This window comes from Porites lutea, chromosome 4 (assembly GCF_958299795.1).
Source record: "Porites lutea chromosome 4, jaPorLute2.1, whole genome shotgun sequence".
Classification (NCBI taxonomy): Eukaryota; Metazoa; Cnidaria; class Anthozoa; order Scleractinia; family Poritidae; genus Porites; species Porites lutea.
Genome location: NC_133204.1, coordinates 21,723,634 through 21,745,046, shown reverse-complemented (window position 1 = coordinate 21,745,046; position 21,413 = coordinate 21,723,634). Strand labels below are relative to the sequence as shown.

At 39.8% G+C, this 21,413-nt stretch overlaps 4 protein-coding genes across 5 annotated transcripts; 2 read left to right on the top strand and 2 right to left on the bottom strand.

Annotated features, from left to right (window-relative positions):
* Positions 1-39: 39 nt before the first annotated feature.
* On the top strand, positions 40-6,094 carry LOC140932885 (uncharacterized). 2 transcript variants are annotated; one of them, XM_073382380.1, is made up of 3 exons: positions 40-223; positions 573-670; positions 2,725-6,094. In XM_073382380.1, the coding sequence occupies exon 3, from the start codon at positions 2,727-2,729 to the stop codon at positions 5,271-5,273; it is 2,547 nt and encodes an 848-aa protein (XP_073238481.1). In that variant the 5' UTR covers positions 40-223; positions 573-670; positions 2,725-2,726; the 3' UTR covers positions 5,274-6,094. The 2 variants fall into 2 exon arrangements, with proteins under 2 accessions (XP_073238481.1, XP_073238480.1); XM_073382379.1 differs by lacking the exon at positions 40-223 and adding an exon at positions 368-384.
* A 278-nt stretch (positions 6,095-6,372) lies between these two features.
* Positions 6,373-12,926, bottom strand: LOC140932887 (dihydrofolate reductase-like). Its single transcript, XM_073382381.1, has 6 exons — positions 12,677-12,926; positions 12,047-12,096; positions 10,122-10,227; positions 9,452-9,578; positions 7,261-7,373; positions 6,373-6,841 (listed from the first exon to the last, which is right to left on the bottom strand). The coding sequence occupies exons 1-6, from the start codon at positions 12,772-12,774 to the stop codon at positions 6,760-6,762; spliced, it is 576 nt and encodes a 191-aa protein (XP_073238482.1). The 5' UTR covers positions 12,775-12,926; the 3' UTR covers positions 6,373-6,759.
* Positions 12,927-15,752: 2,826 nt separating this feature from the next.
* Positions 15,753-16,448, top strand: LOC140934391 (BTB and MATH domain-containing protein 36-like). The gene has a single exon (XM_073384022.1). The coding sequence runs from the start codon at positions 15,753-15,755 to the stop codon at positions 16,446-16,448; it is 696 nt and encodes a 231-aa protein (XP_073240123.1).
* A 2,496-nt stretch (positions 16,449-18,944) lies between these two features.
* On the bottom strand, positions 18,945-20,796 carry LOC140935058 (neuropeptides capa receptor-like). The gene has a single exon (XM_073384591.1). The coding sequence runs from the start codon at positions 20,589-20,591 to the stop codon at positions 19,518-19,520; it is 1,074 nt and encodes a 357-aa protein (XP_073240692.1). The 5' UTR covers positions 20,592-20,796; the 3' UTR covers positions 18,945-19,517.
* Positions 20,797-21,413: the final 617 nt, after the last annotated feature.

The window sequence follows — 21,413 nt, the reverse complement described above, 5'->3', positions numbered from 1 at the left end:
AAGTTCGATTTAAGTAATACGCACTAAATTCTCATTTTAAGACGATTATTTGATCATTTGCTAGCTAGTAACCATCGGTTTGAACTTGCCATGGCCAAAGTGAAACCTTTCTTTTGTTCAATGAAAGTTGCATCGATTTTGGTGAAACAAAAATGCTAAAGGCATTTTTTAATCCAGTTTCCAGTCTTCAATTGAAGTACTTAGAAGCTTTTGCGTCGACTGAGTCAGTCTAGTCTACTATTTTGTGCCTGAAGTATAGCTGTCATTTTGCATATCCTGTTGTTTGTCTTTCTAGCTTCACGAGGAGAAGAACGATTAATGGGAAATGATCTGTCACGGTTAACCTGGATGCCAACTTGTTTCACGACTGATATTCTGTAACTAGTAAATATTCCAGCGGTTATTGTTACAAAATAGCTCTTTCTAGTGCAGCTTCTCGTCCATTTCTTTTGAAAACTAGTTAGTTTATATGTGCTATAAATTTCGATCGCTACATTGTGACCGAGGAAACCGACAGCAAAACAAAGGAATATTTCGATCTGTCAGGTAACTCTTTATTTTTTCTTTTTTAGCCGGCTGCAGCTAAAACAAAGGCGTTCTTCAGAGGCTAAAGACATTTTCAGTGGAGCTTGAAGCGACGAAATAATAGCAAAGGTGTTCTTTAACGTTGGTAAGTAACTGCAAAAATTGGTTGTTGTTTTTCTGTGGACAAGCAAACGCGAAACTTTGAGCGTATTTCAGTAAAATAGCAACGTAACTCTTAAATGCCGATAAAATTGTTTTAGAAAGATTCGGAAAATGTTCTTTATGCTTTCTTAGGAACTAAGCACTCGTTCGGTTCAAATCAACTCTTTCCGTAATTTTCGTAAACCGGTATTTCGGCTTGCGTTTAAACATGAGCGAAAAATTATCATGTGGCAAGTTTTTATCATGAACTTAGAAACGTTTCTAAGACTCAAAGTACAAAGTTTAATATGAATTAAGACTGGTGCATCCTCTGTGAAATTAGGGGTCAGTTTTTACTGGATATTCAATGAATGTAAACATTAATAACGACCTATTTCTCCAGGGAATTTCTTTAAGATAAGTAACAAGCAGATAATCCTATTTCAAAACGTTAAAATCAGCGAAATCGAATTTCAAAATATTCCTTTTCATCTCATGTACATTAAAAGGAAAAAGAATAAATTTGTAAAGTTTCGGAGTTATGTTTCGTTATAACGGAGAATATGTCATATTCTTGAGGGCGGAAAGTTTGCACAACGCGTGGGTTTCTTGATGTCAAACGAACACCTGCAATGTATGTACTGTTTGAGACAATTATGGCGGAAAAGAACGGCGGAAAGCGTACAAGGCGCTAAAGAAACAAAGGTACGAAAAGCAATTAGGCAGGACAATATAATTCCTGCCCCAAAAACATCATTCAAATAAACTTTCTCGCTACACTAAACTAAATCAGTATTGAGAGAAAGGTAAAATCAAATTATCACATAATCTATACGTCTCACTGGTCGAGTATTCACACTTTCACTTCTCAGAGCTTGTCAAAACAAGAAAACAGAAAAAAAAAGAACTTTGCCATGACGAAGATATTGGCTGTTTTTTTTCTAAATTTTATTTATTAAGGCAGTAATCTAAATTTCCAGCTTTTACTTCATAATTGCAGAGGTCACGTGCACACTGTCTTCGTAGCCACCAAAACAACCGACTTATCCTTGATGTTGTAAATCTCTTTAACTTTCCTTGTTAAATATATTTAAGTATGTAGGGTACCCACACTGCCTACCTCTAATAGCTTTAGCTAAATGCAGGCAGTGTGTATGTTTAATGTCTTTCTTTGCTTTTTAATAAAATTGTTGTTGTTGTTGGTTTCCCCGCGAGATGACGTCTGAGGAACAAACTTAGAAATTCCATATTGATGACGCGTCACTACCCAGATCTTGGTAGTGGTGGCGTTGCAAAACGTCGGCCGTTTTCTCAGGCTATTGCCTGGGTGGCAGTTCGTATTCTAACAAAACATTCATAACGACGCGTAAGTTGTTGTTATCTTTAAAAAGAAGAGACTTTTCCTACGTCTAGTTACAACTTTTGTAGCTTAAGACTAAGACATTTCATATTTTAAAGGGATTGCTTGTGCAGTGGACTAGTCACCTGGCTGGTCTCCTCTGTCAGGTTAGACTCGATTATAAACCACTGTTCGGACAATGAACCCGTGCTCCTCCCCGAAAACACGGTTGGACGCCTGGGTTTGCTATTGTCGATTTTTCACCAATCAGATCGTTGTCTACTTAAATGGAGCTGGCAGCATAGATTCATTTTCCTTGAGCAGATTTTAAACGGCAGACTCAAAGTTGTTGTTTGATATGGCGGGGAGAAACGTGATCAGATCCGAGAGAGCGGCGGAAATCGAGCCTTTTGCCAAGTCCAGAAAATTTGGTCCAAGTGAGGTCGCAGTATCGTCACGCAACACTCCTCCCCAGGAGCGTTGCGTGACGAAACAAGGAAGAGAGACTACAGTGACCTCCAGATGTTCGAGAGGTCATAGGTTAAAATCCTGCTGGGGACTCAAGATCTTTTACGTCGCATCACGTTACATGCTGATTATCACATCTCTCACATTCACTTACCGAGCTTAAAATTTGCCCTTAAAATTAAATAGCACCGAGTGTTCATGGCACAATGCCAAAAACGCAGTACTTATCACTCTCGCCTTTTTCTTCACAGTTATGAACAGCAAGGGATCAGAAACTTTGTTCCAGGCCAGCGCCACATGCAAACTTCGCCTGGTGCGCATGCTTGTGGAGGGAGGCACATCTGTGAATGTACGAAACGAACGCCTCGAAACACCGCTAATGTTGTGTTGCCAGTCTAAAACAGATCCGGACGAGAAACGACGAGTTGTGGCGTATTTGCTGAGCAAAAAGGCTATGGTAAAATTACAAGATATTGACGGACGTACGGCTCTCATTCATGCATGTCTCTCAAATTCTGGCAAAGAAGTTATCCAAGCGTTGCTAGATGCTAAGAGTAATCTATGGGTACAGGATTTAAGCAAAAATACAGTATTCGACTACGTAATAAACGCAGCAGATTTGGAAACAACGAGACTACTGATAAACGCTTGCCGTGAGAATATGCTGGCAGGAGAACGCAATGAGGCGCAGATGGTACAGTTGGAGGAGTGTCTGGTTAATATGCAGGACATCCGCAAATTTTCTTGGCCTTTGACGGGTCATACGCTCCGCAAAAATCATACAATATTATACGCAGCTGAAAAAGAAGAGCCTTCTTTCCCTTGCAATAATCTACTAGGCTCCGATTTAGGGAACGAAATCCGCAGCAATTCGCCACAAATTGAACGGAGAAGAAAGCGCTCTGTATGCCACTTTGATCCTCTCGACATAGAAGAGATATTAAATTGCAACGAAGATGCTAAAGAGAAAATGGAAAAAACAGAGAGCAAAGACGGAAATCAAAGCCAGTCAAGAAAAACGTCGGTACGCTCACTGTCTGAGGAAGAAAAATTTAGCTTTCAGATTTCCGACGGAGAGAATACACCACGTGATCCGTCACCTGGGTTGGAGGAGCTTCTCAGGATACAAGATTCATTTTGCTCTTCACTCGACTCTAACGAGTTTCCGTGCACCACAAATGATTCAAAGGAACACCTTACTCGCTCCAATTCTGTGGATGAACAAGTTACTAACTTACTTCAAGAGAATAAAGGTGCTAAAATTTCCTCCCAGATGGACAACAATAAAACTAAAGGTGAAACTGTCAGTTTAGGGTCGAGTGACGAAAGACAAAGTTTTAACAATGACTCTAAAACAGAAGAAACAAATAATGAATATCAACGCCTATTTACGAGACGAACATCTCCGCATAAAGACCAAAGTTTCGCTTCGGACGGCGAAGAGAAAAACAAAAATCAACGCCAGGTGATGAATAACTCTCCACTACATAACAGCAAAGAGGTTTTGGAAAACATAGAGACCCATTCAAATCCATACACATCTCTCGTGAAAAGTCGGCAGTCATCACCTACTATAAGTCCATTATCGTCTCCTCGGTTGTTTCGTCGTGAAACGCAAACCTCAGTAACAGTAAAGCAAACTATAACCCTTCGGGCCTCGCCAGTAACCCATCCCGCCGATCAAGATCGAAGGCAGGTGTCAATAGTCCGGAGATATACCCTGTCCGCAATGGATACGAAAAAGCTTCATAGCTCAGGTGTTGGCGCCAAGACTCTGTTAGCGCCCCCACTACAACCTGCACCGTTAGAACCTAATAAGCGAACAGGGTCAGCGGTGTTTGAATCCACGACCAGAGAGGGTGTTGGGAAGTCCACCCCTCCAGGACTGCGGAAGAGCAAGAGTGATATGTCAGACTGGAAATCCATGTCACGCGATCTTCAAGGAACAGATTTTCTTGAATTTGCACCACCGCACCATGTAACAAGCAATCAAAGTGCAAAGCCATCAAGTGATAATAAGTTGGAAGGAAGTGAAAATACGCAGTTTCAATTACCTAGTATATCTTCTGTCAAAAAAGGAAGGCACTCGCCCAAAGAACTCGTCAATCAAATGGCAATTGTTACTTCTGCTTCGGACAATAAACAGTCCAACTTTGAAACCAAGGTGGAATTAGCTCCCCTTCATTTAAAAAACAACGCCGATAAACAGCGACTTTCTCTCCATACAGGTCAAGAATTTCCCTTTGCAGACGACTTTCAAAGGCGTTCACCGATATCATGTCGGTCTTCCCTTTCATCATCACCAAGCAACTCCTTTGACAAGAGCGATATCGTTGCCATGGCGACATTGACAGATCTCTCTTCGAAGAGTTTGGACAAGGTAACCGGAGATGTCCTTCCTGATCTTCTTTTGAACTGTCCTTATGAAGGGGATTCTTCGAAGCAGGGCAGTGTGACGACCCAGACTTCCACAACATTTAAAGACACTACGTCACGTTCAAATTCGTCTGAGGAACGCAGTGTCGCGGGCTCATCTCACGGTCAGCAGCGAACTAGCCCCAGGCTTCGCCCAGGAACACTATTGCCACCGTTACTCATTTCAAACAGGCGATCGCCAACACATGAAATAGAGGATGGATACTTCTCCTGTTCACCTTCGCCCGCGGACGTGGAAAGCCCGAGACGAAAGTCCAGCAACGAACAACTACGTTACTCATTTAAACCGATATCTCCTCGTTCACCCGTTCCCGCTTCAAAGTGCTTTTATTCGCAGTGGGGGAAGCAGCCTACATCTCGTTAGAGACGTCTGATATAGTAAACTACCGCTTATAAGCTCTCCCACTTGTAAGCCCCTGTTCCGTCCAGTTATGGGCCCATCTCTTTGTAAAAAAAAAAAGTACACCCAATTGTAAGCCTTTCCGGACATACCCCTCCCCCTCCCCACCCCCCGAACCTCCGCTTGTATTTAAATGAATTCGATTAATTATGACGTTTTGAAGGTTTCGAAGCGGTTTTTCGTTTCCGGTTGTATGCCCTCCTAAAGCCCCTTACGTAGATGTATAAGCCTTCGGCTGATAAGCGGTAGTTTGGGGTATTCACATTAATAAAATAAACCGAGAAAAATTGTGCGAAAGCAGAGTTTGATTATTAAAGTTATGTGAATGAAACGGTTGGTAACTTCATATTATTTATATATCATATAATACTAAACAAACAGAACTACAAAACCCCGCAACGACGTTGCAGACTTTCTTGAAGAGAGCTCCTTGAACAGTTACAACAACAATGTCAAGAACCCAATCAGCCAACCAAAAGTTAAATATGCCGCCGAACGAAAACGCAGATTGCTTTCCCCCCCGTTTACAATTGTTTTTTGAAAAAGTGAGACGAGTTTGTCCGGGCGTCATACGTTGGTGAGACGAAGCAAGGGTGGCGATTTTCAAGTTAAAATATCAACCTTTCTACTTTCTTAAGCTGAAACAAAATCGTTGATACATGAAAGGCTGAAGCGTCACATTAGATCGAGACCTTTAAAGATAAAAAAGAAGTTTTGAACCGATAAAACTTGCTTGAAACTATTCAAGTTTAACATAGACTCACACAAAAGAATTTCATTTTCAGGAGATAGTAAAAGTGCCTCGCCTCGCAAAGCATAATGGGAAGAACGCAAAACACGTTCCCGGATGCTATAATACTTGTCAAGACGCAAGTGAAACCTTCGACCCCTTCACACCGTCTTAAGCCTGCGAGCAAGCTCTCCCGGGGGTACGGGGTTGGCGGAGGAAAGACGGGAAGGCCACGTGACTGCAAGCTTCGCTCCGCCCCCAGAGCGGGAATCTTTCAAGAAAAATTAAGTAGGTCATCCGTATCAGACGCCAGAGGACAACACTCAACACAAATGGTGATTAAGAACTACCTATGTTTTATTGTAACTTGTAATCACGTGACTAAACACACATTATAACTCACGTGACAATACTTGAGACAATATTTACTGATGAATACTGTTTGCAACGGTTGCAAAAAAAATATTTATGCAAAGAAAGGGGATACTTTGTTTTTAAATGGAACTTAGCTTATTTGAAATCAAGTTTGCAACAAAGAACTGGAATTGAAAGAACGCTTTCATCGCACAACCTATTGTTGCCAGTAAGAAGTTCGTCCAAAATAGTTTGCAAGAGATGTATGGAGCTCAGTAGTCTCATGGTAAAACTAAGTTTAAAATTGTTATTTCTGTCTCTCGAAATTGTCATTTATCGTACGCCCTCGTTTTCTTTGCCTCGTATTCAACACTGTTTTTCATAAACACAAAATTTATACTGTACTTGATTTTCTTCGAAGACGCCTTGGGGCACTTCAGAAGGGTTGCTAAAACAGAAATACACACATAAGTGAAAACGAACGTTGTTTATCTTTTTAATAAAAGTTTAAAGCTTTCGAGTCTTGGAAACGAATTTTTCTGAACAACGATAAATTGTCTACGAAACAGCACAGATGCCACAGGAAAAAAGGACAACGGGACACAATTCGTGATAGCATGGACGGAAGCAGAAAAATTTGCGATTATTCAAATGCAATAACCAGAAAGCATTTAACTGGGTAAAAACTCACAAAAAAGTCTTCTGTTGTTGACCTTACTTTCATTCATATCTCGTCTCAGTAAATCGCATTGTTTGATCGAAAGAAAACGGTTAAACGAATTCCCGCCCTCTAAAAAATGGAGGGAGGTGGTGGGCGAGATCTCGGTCAACCACTGTGCTAATCTATGACACCAACAGTACAAATACCTTATCAGTTTGTAAACATTTTCATCAAACATGGGAAAGAATGCATCTGCTTCAAATTCTTGATTAATACGAGTTAAATATATTCGGTGACAGAAGGGTGATTCGATTGCTTCCTGAAGAATAAAAAACAATGCAATTTGATACAAATAACCTTTTGTAAAATATACCGACACCCCACTGTATACAAAACTATAAAAGTTGTATTTTTGGACCAGGTACGAAGCATACGTATATAATCAGAAAGAGGCTGAAACTTTAAAGGGCGCTTGATTTTTTTTCTGGAAAAGTCTAGGAGCGACGTAGCCTGAATTTCATCCTATTACTTCGAGTCGTTATTACTCCCTCAGTAACGTCTGAATAAACCGGCCGTTAATGTCGTCCAGTGACGTCACTACTCCTTTGCTTTAATCCATGCAAAAAGTTAAAAAACACGATTTTCAAGTGGAAAACCAAGAAATATCGTTTGGAATTGTCTGCATCAGGTATGATACAGAATTGCTTTACTTTTTTCGATGGTAGTTCTTGTTTAACGTTCAAACTATTAACTGCATACAGTAATCTGAACCGGTTGTAATTCCATAATCAAACTCGGTCGCAATCACGCAATGAAATAAATACAGACACGGAACACTTAGTTCAACTAAGAAAAAAGCAAACAAGGAAACAAGAAAGAAAAGCTAACAGAATCATTACACTTGATGGTGTAAATAGCTAGAAGGTCGAATTACAACATTGGCCTCAGAAACTTCGCATAAACAAAATCACTGCCGAAACCGCAAAGCGGCTCTAAATGAAAAATCTACCGACTCTCCGCAATGATTCTTCATTCGCAGTTCAATTTAGCATTTCAGTGCAATTCGAAGACGAGGGCAATTTTGCTGTTTACGATAAAGATTATCGAAATGTTTGAACTCCACGAAAGCATAACAGGGATGTGATCCGCTGAATATCAAACGACAATCCCGCTAAAATTTCTCATAACTATGCATAATTATGCGAATGTTTAGACAATCAACCAATCAAAATCACTACCCGGTTTTCGGGTAGTAGTGACGTCACTGGACGGCATTAACGGCCGGTCGATTCAGACGTTGCTGAGAGGAGAAAACGACTCGAAGTAATCGGATGAAATTCAGGAGCGACGGGTTAACCTTCATTTGTGGTAACAGACCGAACGTAGTTTTGAAGAAGTCTGTTTAGGTAATACTTTGGTGGCAAATGCAGTGCCAGGAAACACTAAAACGCAATGTTCAAGTTTACTGTTTTTCATCAACAGTTACAGTGATTTGCCGAAAAATTAATTAATTTAAGCGCAATCTCCACAAAGAGAGGGCTTCCACACTTAATAAAGAAACAGGCAAAAGGAAACTCTGCTCGCAAGGTGCGGCTGCCATTGAACAATAAAGTATAAGACACAGTAGGTCATAAATAGGTTGGATATGATCGTCCGGGTAGATGTAGTCCTGAATAGGACTGCTGTTGACATTTTCTTACATATTTTCGACAACCTGTGCGGTAGGCATCTTTAGACTCAAAGTGAGTTGTATCACATCGGTTGATGGTATTTAAAGCTGTTTATTGACCTAAGTCAATATCAAGTCGCGATATTATTGGTCGTCTCTCAGTTAAGCCGTATGTTATTGGCTATGAAGACTCTCGATATAAGTAGCCGTGAACTTCGATTCGTCTTTTGTCATAGTAATACTGTCGTTATTGTTAGTCATAATAAAGTGGGTTGTACAGTCATTCTACCATTGTCGGTTTTGCTTCAGCTTGTCAATAAGACGTTTGTAACGTTTGTAAGCACCGTTTGTTGTAAGTTAGTGAGCCAGCTTTTTGAAATGAGTGGTTGCTAGTGGTTTGTAAGATGCAAATGTACATACATTGAGTGTCAATCGATGCGAAGGTTTGTCTGTAAGTAGCTACCCGTCAGAACGAACGAATGCAAACGCGAAGCAAGCGAGGAGCGGGAGACGCGCGCAAAGGGGGAAGGCGCATAAAAGTAAGTTATTTTTTCCGCGCCTTCCCCTGTCGCGTGTGTCTCACGCTCCACGCCTGCTTCTTGCTTTGTTCTCCCGAAAAACGCGGGCGCCTGTTATGAAGGCTAATAAATAGCTCAATTATAAACACTCCCTAAACGCAGTGGTACAGTGTATATCGAATCACATGAACATGCAGTACAACTGTTTACCTTATACACATCAGTTCCACCAAGAACAAGTATTTTTTCTACCGTGCTGGTGAAAGGAGGCGCAGACAGCATTTGAACTGCCGACAAAACACTGTCACAAACATAATGAGCACCAGATGGAGGACTTCTGACAAACAAGGACAGAAAATAATGAGATGATGTGCGAGTTAAGAGCATGGTCAGAACTATAATTTTACCTTGTAAATTTGGATTAAAAATTCATAATTAACAAGGGGATAAAAAATTAATTTCGCACTAAGGCACAACGTATACTATCAGTAAACTAGTCCAATCTATAATTTTTTGAAAGTCTAAAAAATATAATACGGACTGAGATTTCTGACTGTTATTAGGTTATCAGTTACTGAATAGTTACATGCTCTACCGTTGGTGATTAAATTAACTTTTTCATTCATCAAAATAGCGTTAAATACTGGTTATAATTCAGGGCTGTCACTAAGATTTCAAGTAGCCGAGTAAATACAACAACTAGGCTGGGAATCAAACAACTAGAGATTTCTTTTGGTTCTTCTTTGTTGTATATCCCTCCAAAAGTAGCCAGGGTCACGTTCCTTGTACCTTAGGGAGATTCTGGTCCTTGTTGAGAGCCCTGATAAATGAATGTATGAACAAATAGAGTAAGTGATAGATTGGATAACAGTTTACTTACTTTAATGACTTACTGATGACAATGTTTAGTCTGCCAGTGAGGGGTTGGTTAGAAGCTCCAAGAGATTCCCATGTTTTTCTCCCTAATAATACAGCATTCCATTTGTCTAGGAAAAACAACCAAAAAGGTATCACGAAAATTACGCACTACAGACCCAAACCTAGATGGTGTATATTTGTTTTTTACATTAACTCTGGGTAATACCATACTTAAAGGCTAAATCAACATACAAATGTCAAGAAAATAAAGATAGTGATATATTCTACCCTAGGCATTGTTATTCATGACATGATAAAAATTGGAGAATATAGCTTTATACCTTGGGTCAGGAGAAAGTAGCAATGGGCAGGATCTACAACCCCCACTTAATTGTTAGTGGGATGGCAGATCACTAGACTTTTACTTTCACAGCCATAGAAAGAGCTGAATGCTCAAAGGGAGCATGTGTAACCTTTTTTATAGTCTTATTCACATAACCCCCAGTGTATCAATCATTAGTAATGCAAATCGTGTTTTCACATTTGTAGTTCATACCTGCCAACCTCCGGAGATCTAAAATCTGGAGACTCTCTATTTTGCACTACAGCCCCCCCCCCCCCCCCCACCCCCCAATGTCAACAGCACCAACACTCCCAGACCTGCCCCCTGCCCGCACCAACAAATTGCCTTAGGACATTATATGACGTCTTACATGAAGTACATAGAATCAAAATGCGCTTTCATCATTGTAATGACGAACTAATCTTTGTCATTGACTAAACATGTGCAAAAGTGTCTCAGAAACTGTACAAAAGTAAGAATTTTGTGAAAAAATGGACTAAATTTCAAACTAAAGCAGATTTATCCGGGAGATTTGGTGCTCTAACCGGGAGACCAGGAGATTTAATGAAAAACTTGGAGACTCCCGGGAAAACCGGGAGAGTTGGTAGGTATGGTAGTTGTTACTTCACAGATACAAAACCAGTGTGCGACAAACGGAGACTGCAGACTTGCAGACTGGCAGGTAAATGAGGTAAACATTGTTGTGAAATGCTCTAACAGATTCCCTATCCCTAAACTAGACTTTTAGAAGACTTAAAGTTTAGGGATAGGGAACCTGTTAAAGCATTTCACAACAATATCCACTTCGTTTACCTGCCAGTCTGTAAGTCTGCCGTCTGCATTTGTCGCACACCGATACAAAACTCACTGACAACTCCTCCAGTTATTATAAATTTATTCCATACACAAATCTCTAACTTCTTACCCTATAAACAAACCACATACCATCCTTTCCAAAAACCCCCAAAAGCAAAACCCTGTACAGGAATTGTTAGTACAGTGGAACCCTGTTAATACAAACCACCGTTGGGTTATAAAAGCCTGGTCATAATAGAAAGGTGGCAGCATTAACAGGTTCTTCAAAATAATAAAATGACTCTGTGATTTTTACCTTTGGGTTAAAAGAATATGGTCTTAATAACAAGGTGGTCGTATAAACGGGGTGGTCATAAGGTGGGGTTCCACAGACTGCCATTAATATGTATCACTACAAGCAAACCACCTCAGGCAGTGTAGTGGTGCCACCATTACAATTAATATTATACTGTAACTACCAAAACAAAATATTTACATTAGTTAAAACAACAGAACTAGGCCATGCAGGCACACCCCACAGGCATAAAAGCAACACAAATTCACACAAGCTCATGGCATAATATATGTGAAAATTATTGACACAAACAAATCACCACAATGGCAAGTTGCACAGGTACAACAATTCAATTTCATCAACACATTCAAGCCTCAAGGCATTTTCAATACAAATTCACCAAACAAAAAAAGAACACCTAATGCAACTAACCTAACCTTAACCCTGACGCAATAATCCTATTGTAGGTTTGTTTGATTCCAACTAGTTTGTTCTTAAAAAAAATTAAGCACACCTTTATCTTTAACTTCAGTAGTTATCTTCTCTAGAAACCTCAAATCAGTTCTGCATTAAAAAAAAGAGAAATGATGAAGAAGCTAGAGTTGCACTCGGTTATCGCCTCGTGCAACTCTTACGCATCTTTCGTGCTCTCCAAACTTCCCACGTGCATCCATAACTCGATATACGCACGCTAAGCATGAACAAATTCTTAATTATAGAGGAAAGGACTGTACAAAATTTGGCATCTCTGGCAATATACCCTTTCAAACGTGGGATTGTGATGTTTTAGGGTGCAATTAACCTTGCAAAAAATCAGTTATTTCTAGAGCGTGGTCTAGCCGTACAAACGTGAACCTCAAACAGCAAACCTGACGGCAAGGCACAAGTATAATCAAGTGACTTCTCCACGTTCGCGGTTTGCGGGAACTACCGAAATACCTCGATCTTAAGGTCTCTAATGTGCGTAAGGGTACTCGATAAAAAGAGGACTTTTGTTTATCGTAGGGTGGGATTTTGCGGAAATCGGTTAAAAAAAAATAACAAACTTGAATGCCTACTTAAGAATTTTGAGCGTACGCACGGTGATAAGTAAAGAAATGTGGCAGATAAAATCAACACTCTGATAAGTGAAATTTAAGTGTACCTCAGAGGGGGCCAAGGTAAGCTGCCCTTGTTTCCAATTCCGCGATTTGTACTCATAGCAGCAACACAACTGACCCAGCGAAGATTCTTGCTAGTCATTCTTTCATCAATCAGATATCAAATAAATGGTAAGTGTGTTAATCGCACCACACGTTGTCTCGTAAAATGAGTGGAAACTATAGTACTAGCCGCTGTCGTGTCATCCCGCATCGTCCGCCATTTTGAATACAGCAACATTTAAATGACGGGTACACGAAGTAGTCATTTCCTTGTCTAAATTGCCGCTGGACCTGAAGTCCTCGGACTCTCGGGTCTCCGTTCCCAGGGTCTTCTCGGTTTTCACAGTCAGGCCTTAGGAGAGGGGATTTTAGACGGTAGAGGGGCAAGTGGGAAGGGAGAGAGGGGAGAGACAATTTTCCCCCTTATTCTCACCCCTTTTCCCTTCTCTCTTCGCTCGTTCCCTGGGAGAATCTCGATAGTCAGGCTAATAAATAGATTTAGCCAGGGCTAAAAGCGAAGCTCTCGATAATTTTCATAGTTTGCTCAAACAAAATATAAAATCGTATAATGCTAAGAGAACAGTAAAAAAAAAAAAACAGCAACAACAACAACAACAACAAAAACAATAGGTCTAATTAGCAAACAAGAAACTTTGCACGTGCAGCACACTTTTTTTGTACATTTCTTTGCCGTTGTTTTGCACGACTGTTACGCGAAACTTCCAGAAACTTCCTAGTTACACGTTTTATGGAGGGAATGTCGGATGTGTTCTTGTTCACTCTTTTTTCACTGTCGCTCATTTTCACCCTGGCGAACGCTAGCGTCCTGCTGCTACAAAATTTCATCTTGTTCCTCCAACAGAAAATCTCTCCTTTTGTTTTTTCTCTCTCGCTCTAGCTCCTTTTCTCGTTAAGCTTCGCTGGCCTGTCGCCCTACTCTCTTTTTCTCTGTATTTCTCTTGCTCTATATTCCAAATTTGTGGACATGACAATAAATCTAAGCTTAATACTTAAAAAAAAAAGACGGATACAGAAATATTTTCCGCTTTTCCGTTTTCGTCTTTATTGACCCTTTAGTTGTGTCTGCTTACAAGGGTGGCCATTCGGCCATACGCTTTCCCGCCAAAATAACCTGACATTTGGCATCGGCTTAGATGTAGTGGGTGCACAGACGGTCGTTCGTACGCTACGTCAAAAACAAATTTTCTGGGATGGATAGTTTACCAAATTTTCTCACCAATGGTGCGTAAGTCACCATATTTAACTGGTTTTAACAAGGAATTGAAAACATATCTTTTTAGGCAATTTTTAGACAGTGGGTCATTGTTTTTGTAAACTGTATGATTTTAAGTCCTGTAATATAATGATTGTAAATAGATTTCATGCTTGTGATATGTAAATTATTTCATTTTCCCCTTTTTTACATTGTAAAGCGCCATGATCTCAGGAAATGAGCGCTATACATAAAGTTATTATTATTATTATTATTATTATTATTATTATTATGGTGCTCCGCTGGCGAGAGCTCCGCTATAAAATACCAAATCCTCCCCATACATGATCCCGGACATGCCACAGACACGACAGTGCCAATCGGCTGATACATTTTGCAAGGCGCAAAATCAGAAAACTAAGGGAAGGTACGTTTTTAATTGGGGTGGGGGGGGGGGGGGGATTTGGGTGGGTGGGGAAGGGCTGTGGCTTTAGAGGGGAGAGTCATCCAAAAAAATGGGACCCTTGGGGAGGGTCAACCCTTATTTTAAAAATGGGGTGTTTTTCACAGTTGTTTGTGAAAATATGTTCAGTTAACACATTGATGTCATTGTTTCGTGACTCTTTCGTATTTTAAAGCTTCATACTAGTCCTTCCTACTAAACGGGAAGTTGTAATTACTCAATATTCCTGTTAAACAGCAGTTTTATTACAGTACATTCATCAGATTCATTCACTTTTTCTATCTTTCTTTTTTCCACTTGTTCTACCATGGCATGTGACTGTCTCGGACGAACCGTGTTCTCTTTCTGCCGTACGTTGACGTTGATGTGACCACAGTATGCAGAACAGGGCTGTCACTTATGGCTCAATTCTCTCTCTGATGTTGACAATGTTTCGGAGCCTACAATGACGCCTACAATCCTTTCCTCTACATCACTTTCTGAGTCCGAAGTTGAAGTTTCTTTACAAAGTGCAGTCTTTTTCTTTGAGCCTGATAAAATCCTGCTAGCGATATGTGCCTTTATATACGGTATGCCACTTTCTCTGACTTCTTCCCCTTAAACACGATTCCATGACGTACTAAGTACAAATTAAGTTCATGAACTTTCAACGACGATATTTGGTCAGAATTATACGATCGTTCTCAATCAATCTCTTTGAATCTTGTTCCAGCCGCTGCGTTTTCTGCCTCTCACTTCCATCTCTTCGCTTTTCCTTACGCATTTCAATTTAAGCAAGGTGATCAACATAGTCCTTCACAAACTCCTGCGGGACAATATAGTTCTGGAACATTCTTTTCATTTCAGCTCCGGGCTGAAAATCATCATGTTCATAACCATCGAAAGATGTTGCTGATAGTGGTACATGTAGATAATGGTAAACAGGAAGCTTGTCGTAGTCAGGGAAGGGTCGTAGAGTTGCCGATTGTATTGAATTGGTGTATACATGTATGCAAAGGAAGGATAGGAATGGGGAGGGTCATAGGTTTTGTTTTGTCTGAGATGGAGGGCCACGAAATTTTTCAGAAAACAGATGTGAAAAGTACCCCAGCCTATCCCCCCCCTCCCGCCAATTAAAAAAGGACTTTCCCTAAGTCATATCCGAAAGTAAAGCCCTTACAATCAGTACCGTAATTGACATGTGTTTGTAATTTGATTAGCAAAAATTATGCATATGCAAATGACGACGTTCTTCGCCGCCAGGGACTTTCCGCGAAGAGAGTCTCTCGCTAAAAGTACCTACCAGCCGGGAGCTTCGTCCTTTAAGCAACGCTTGCCGCATTAAATTGCGGCTGCGTAGCAGACTAGTTCTAAATAACTATCGCGTGCCGCAGTTACTAATTTGAAAAGAATTGCCAAAGGCATGGATTCCAACGCTAACCATTTCTGTAAGGCTGAAATCTCGACAGAAACACCCAAAGCCGAAACTTTTTCTCGCCCTTGGAAGTCAAGTGACTTGGTTCTTAAAGTCGCAGGCAGGGAGTTTCATGTCCATCGAGCCGTATTGATCATATGTTCGCCAGTGTTTGAGGCCATGTTGTCTTCAAATTTCAAAGAAAAATTTGCCCCCGAAATACCACTTCCGGGTAAAGATGCAACGGAAATAGAGCAGCTGCTTCAAGGTATTTATCCTGATCAGGATCTATTTATCTCAAAGGAAAACTGTCTCGCCCTTATGAAGCTTTCGACTGAATACCAAATCGATCGACTGAAAATCCGTTGTGAGGAATACTTAAGATACTGGTGCATAACAGACATGACCGTAGACGAAGCCTTGGAAGTGATAATCGTCAGCCAGAGATATCCTCTTGAAAAATGGATAGTTGAGACATGCGTCCATGGGTTTGCGTCGCAGACTCGTGAGACTTGGGAGGAAATACAGAAACATAAGCGTTACTCTGAACTAGAACCCGATTGTGTCAAACGGCTTACCGAGGCAAGAGTGAACTATTTGGAGAAAATGTTGAATATTGGACAGAACCCGTATTACCAAGGAGTCTTTTTACCTGACGATGAATGTCAGGCTGAATTAAAAACTGAGAACCACTTTAGAGTGTAAGGATATCATGTCCGTCCCTACCAAAAGACCAGCCGGTGTGTACTAGCTGTTTAGAAAGAAGCAAGAAAAACGGCACATTACAAAGAAAACGCTCTTTAGTTAAGATGTTAATCCATATAGGGAGCAAGTTCTAATTGTTTGAATTGTTTTAACGTTTCCTTCTTGGAAAAGAGACGGCCATTTCAACGTGGTCCACCGAGCCACGCAGGGCAAAGGCAGTTATTTCGCTCTTGGGAATGGAGCCCACGATCTCCCCCCAGCGTTCTGCCGACTTAGTCTCATACGCAGTTGTCGTCACGCAACGCTCCTTTCCAGCGTTACGAGGCTAAAAGACTTAAATTCAGGCTACAGATGACAAAACATGAACGCAAATTGTACGATAGAGCCGGATTATTCATTCACTCATCAAAGTAATAATAATAATTTGATTAATGATTATAATCAGGGCTGTCACTAAGATTCAAACAGGGGCACCCAACGAGAATATACCGGTAGTTCTAAACCACTTAAACATAGCATTGATGAAGGTATTTTAGTATTTAAACGGTAGCTATAGGCATATTTTTATCTCCTAAAAATAATTCATCTGTTCGGATTTCCTAGCTGAAAGTCTAGTGATCCGAAACTTATAGGGAACAAAACTTACCTTTTCGAAAATTTCAGGCAGAAAAAAGGCTCCCGAAAATTCTAGGTGACCTTTTTAGGGTAAAAATCCGTTAAAAATGGGCAATTGGACCAGAAGAGAAATCCTAGGAGAGGCAGGCAAGCAAGAAATTTTACAACAAATGTTTCGAAAATTCTAGATCTCAAATCGTCTTCCGAACAGATATTTTCCGAAAATTGACGTTGGGTGCCTCTGTTCAAGATTTTAAGAAGAAGGTAGGGAATGAAACAGCTAGGGATTTTTTTGTTTTTATTTTCATAACTGTATTTGCCTATTCAGGTAACTAGGGGTTACGTCCCTTGCAGCTTGGGGAGATTCTGGTCCTTATTGAGAGCCCTGATAAATTTATGAACAAATAGAGTAAGTGATGGAGTAGATAACAGTTTACTTACTTTAATGACTCACTGATGACAATGTTAAGTCTGCCAGCGAGGGGTTCGTTAGAATGTCCAAGAGATTCTTATGTTTTTCTCCCAAACAATACAGCATTCCACCACCTATCTAGGAAAAACTGTATAGGAAAAACAACTAAAAGCTTTCATAAAAAATCAGACCGGCACCTAGATGGTATATATTCGCTTTTTTACTGAATTTCCTCTAGGCTACACTATACTTTAAGGCTGAGGTAGCATACAAATGGCAAGACAATTAAGATAGTCCAATATTCTACCCTGGGTACATGGTACTAAGGCATGGGAGAAAAGCCTAAGGGCCGGGATAAAGTAAAATGGGCAGGATCCACCCCAGTTTACTTCTTGGGTGGGATGGTACACTGCTAAGACTCATTAATTTTGTAGCCATGGAACGAGTGCTCAAACCTCATTTATATATAGTATTATTTGCATAATCCCCAGGGTATCAATTATTACCAATTAATGCAAATCTAGTTTTCACAAAGGTGTTACTTCACTGTTCCAAAACTCACCGACAACTGCTCCAGAACAGAAGCCATACAAATGGCCTTTCAAATTCACCCACGGAATCAGGAACTTCTCCCAGGGTCATTATATTGCAATAGTTTGTTTATTTTTACTTTGAACTTGACATCGAACATGATGCAATAAGCGAACCCTTGTTAATCAAGCAAGAAACTGAAAAAATTGAATCGTTTTTCTGCTTTTTGCTATGTCCTAGTATTTTGGAGTAATTATCATAGGGGGAGTCTATTATGGGGGGGGGGGGGGGGTGAGAGTGTTTAAAAGAGAGTAGCGTCTAATACAAACTTAACATTTTAGAGGGGGGCATTTATTAGATAAGAGGTGTTTATTTGAAAGTGGGCGTCCATTAGATCATTTACGGTAAAGACCTTATGTCATGCGAGTGCGGTGTTAGCTTCAAGGGCAAACTGGGACTGTAAAGTAAGGAAAAATTATCATAAATTGGATCGAACAATACAGGGCGCGCCTAAGAAATCAGAAAATTTGAGACTCAGGCTGCTCATCACAGATCAGAGTCATCAAGTTACGATAAGAGGATAAAAGCTCTCTCAATAAAGATCTAAGATCTGCATTTGATGATTCGTAATCGCACATCAGTGAATAACAATTCATAATGTTAACAATTACTAAATTTATATAGGCTTCAAACTACTGAATGAAAAACAGTGGGGCTCTTAGTTGGTTGCGAATCAACAACTAATTCTGAACCTAATGCTCGAGTGGCGTTCTGGTGCCCTTGATCTGACCTCGAGGTACGTAATGGCATATTAGCAGTGTACACATGGCTCGAGTGACATCCTTTCAGCTTTCGGCGTACGCGAACTCAAGAACGTCTCTCTATTTACACGTTTTGGCCATCTTGGTCGCCAAATGTCGAAAAAGTAAAGACGTGAGACCAGGCGAGAAATCTGAATAAGTTTTCTCGTTTTATTAGCTCTGCTTTTCTGCAGCTGCTTAATATATTTATCGGTCTAATAAAGGTATAATGATACTCAAAATATTGATAATAATAACAATATTAGTAATAAAGATTTGTATTGACGGTTTTAAACAGGCATTTCAACTTAGGATTTCAGTAACAATAAGATAGAAGTCAAAACTGTCTAAGACTAGGAAAATACAAAAAGACATTCTTTTAAAAGTCAAATAGACATATACAACGCGTTCCTAAAACCTTTCAGTATTGAAATTGGGAGCTGGCGACGATGCGACCAAACACGTAGTGCCCTACTCTTGCAAGGGGAAACGTTACTTGTCGAATATACAAACACAAATCTAAATGACCTTTTCCGTAGCCTATCAATATCACTCAAATATTTTGTATAAACAGCAAAACCCAAACAGGGAATTGCAGTAGATAAATAGTGACATAATAAGAGAGTTAAATAGGTCAGGGAAAGTCACATACACTTTAACCAGGTCTTCAATGTGTATTTACAATTATTAATCGTAGAGATTAATCAATTGTTATTTTTTAGATATGTTGGTAAATTCTAGTTGCTCAATACTTGGTCCCTGTGTAGCATCCGGTCTTACACGGGCAAACTGGTTGGAATGATTTCTCCAGGACAATAAACGATAGCACTCACTCTTCACAGCCAATCGAAAGCTTGAGCTAAAGGTTATTAAAATAAATGGATTTAGCGCGGTGCTAAGCACTGGAAATATGTAATAAAGTATACCCACAAGTTTAAGTAAAAGACATTTGTCCTTTTCAAGTATAGATGGATATAGCGATTTTAGAAACATGTAAATATAAAGAGGTGTCCAGCATGCAAAGAATCCGAGAACAATTGACCCAAAGATTTTCAAGATGTTTTGATTTTGCTTCTCCCTGAGTCTCTTTGATCTTTCGCTATGTCTGATTTCTCCATCCTGCTCCTCTTTTCGTCTTCGTAGATACTTTACAATAAGAGAGTACAGAACAATTATTAAAATAAGGGGCACACAATAAAACACTACAAACCCCAAAAAGCTGTAAATTTTCAGTTTGGTTGGCCCCATCATGTTTCTACAAAAAGCATGTTCGTCTATTCGAAAAATGTCCGAATGAATCAAGTACGGGACGAGGAAAACTGCAGGAAGGCACCAGCATAATGTCAGTAAAATTGTCCGCATCTTTCCAGTTATATGCGAAGCTCTCAGCGGAAATACAGTTGCTATATATCTGTCCACAGCGATGAGGACCAGGCTCAAAATAGACACCACGTAAGACATGGCTCGTACATAAATCCCAAGCTTGCAAAATAATGAGGCGATTAAAGGTTCTGTAAAAAGATTTCCGCCAGGTTTTAACATCCCTTCTGTGGCATAGAGTGGCCAGTTAAGGAGAACACAGATAAGATCGGATACCGCCATGTTAATAATGAAGTAGTTGTGGCTGGTCTTCAGGCTAACCGTCTTGATGAATGTTAGAATGACAATAAAATTCCCAGTTAATGCAAAAAGACTGATTGTTGAAAGAACAGCAAGAAATGTAGTAGATGAGTCAGAAGAACAGAAGATCTGGTTTCCGGGTTGAGCTGAAGAGGTGTTATTCATCTTTTCCTTTCTTCGACAGCTGTCCAAGTGCGACAAAAAGCTTCCAGGAACGAACAACTTACAAAAAATGTGTTTTTTAAATTTAGTTTAATCACTTAAATTTATATTTTAGAAGAAGCCAACAACACAGCACGTATTTCACGTATGTAGATCGATAATAAATTAAATATTGTTTAAGTAATATAATATCAAAAAGGAAGTTTTAAACCCTTGAAGTTGTCTGTAGCCCTGTGTCCATTATTCATTTATTCTAGGACAGAAAAATACATAATAAGATTTCAATTTTGAATAACAGAACAAAATTAAGTACGAAGATAAGGTTATCAGGCTTTGAAAATAAGTTCAAATGTGCTAAATGCTAATAAACTAAAGATGTAGCACAGCTAAAGGTAGATTTCCGACGTCGCGCAATTTTTACGTTACGCACGTAAAATTTATTCACGTCAATAAAATGAGGCAATGTATAGAAGGCCGCGGGTAAACGTAAAAGTTGAACCTCGCTCAACTTTTACGTCTACACGCGACTTTCGTTCATTGCTTCCAGTTTATTTTTACGTGTGTACGCACGTAAAAAATACGTGACAGTGTTAAATATGTATCAAAGGGAATCATCTATACTAGGAACCTATCAAAGTCTATATCGAAAGAGTGTCCAAAATTACAAGCTCGAAATTGTTTGCTTTATTGCCTAAACTTTTATTAAACGTCATCCAACGCTAAACACAGCAGGCGCCGAGACATCAGTCCTAAGATACAGAATAAAATTTTCGCAACATTCTGAATATATACATAAGAAAAATGCACTTTTCGTTGTCCGTGCAA

Excerpts from the sequence above, each read along its gene's own strand:
- LOC140932885 (XM_073382380.1), top strand. The coding sequence starts at position 2,727 with ATGAACAGCAAGGGATCAGAAACTTTGTTCCAGGCCAGCGCCACATGC.
- LOC140932887 (XM_073382381.1), bottom strand. The coding sequence starts at position 12,774 with ATGACTAGCAAGAATCTTCGCTGGGTCAGTTGTGTTGCTGCTATGAGT. Across the intron at positions 7,374-9,451 it reads GTGGAACTGATGTGTATAAG|GAAGCAATCGAATCACCCTT; the intron begins GTAAACAGTTGT and ends TTTATTCTTCAG. Across the intron at positions 6,842-7,260 it reads AATGTTTACAAACTGATAAG|CAACCCTTCTGAAGTGCCCC; the intron begins GTATTTGTACTG and ends TTTCTGTTTTAG.
- LOC140934391 (XM_073384022.1), top strand. The coding sequence starts at position 15,753 with ATGGATTCCAACGCTAACCATTTCTGTAAGGCTGAAATCTCGACAGAA.
- LOC140935058 (XM_073384591.1), bottom strand. The coding sequence starts at position 20,591 with ATGAATAACACCTCTTCAGCTCAACCCGGAAACCAGATCTTCTGTTCT.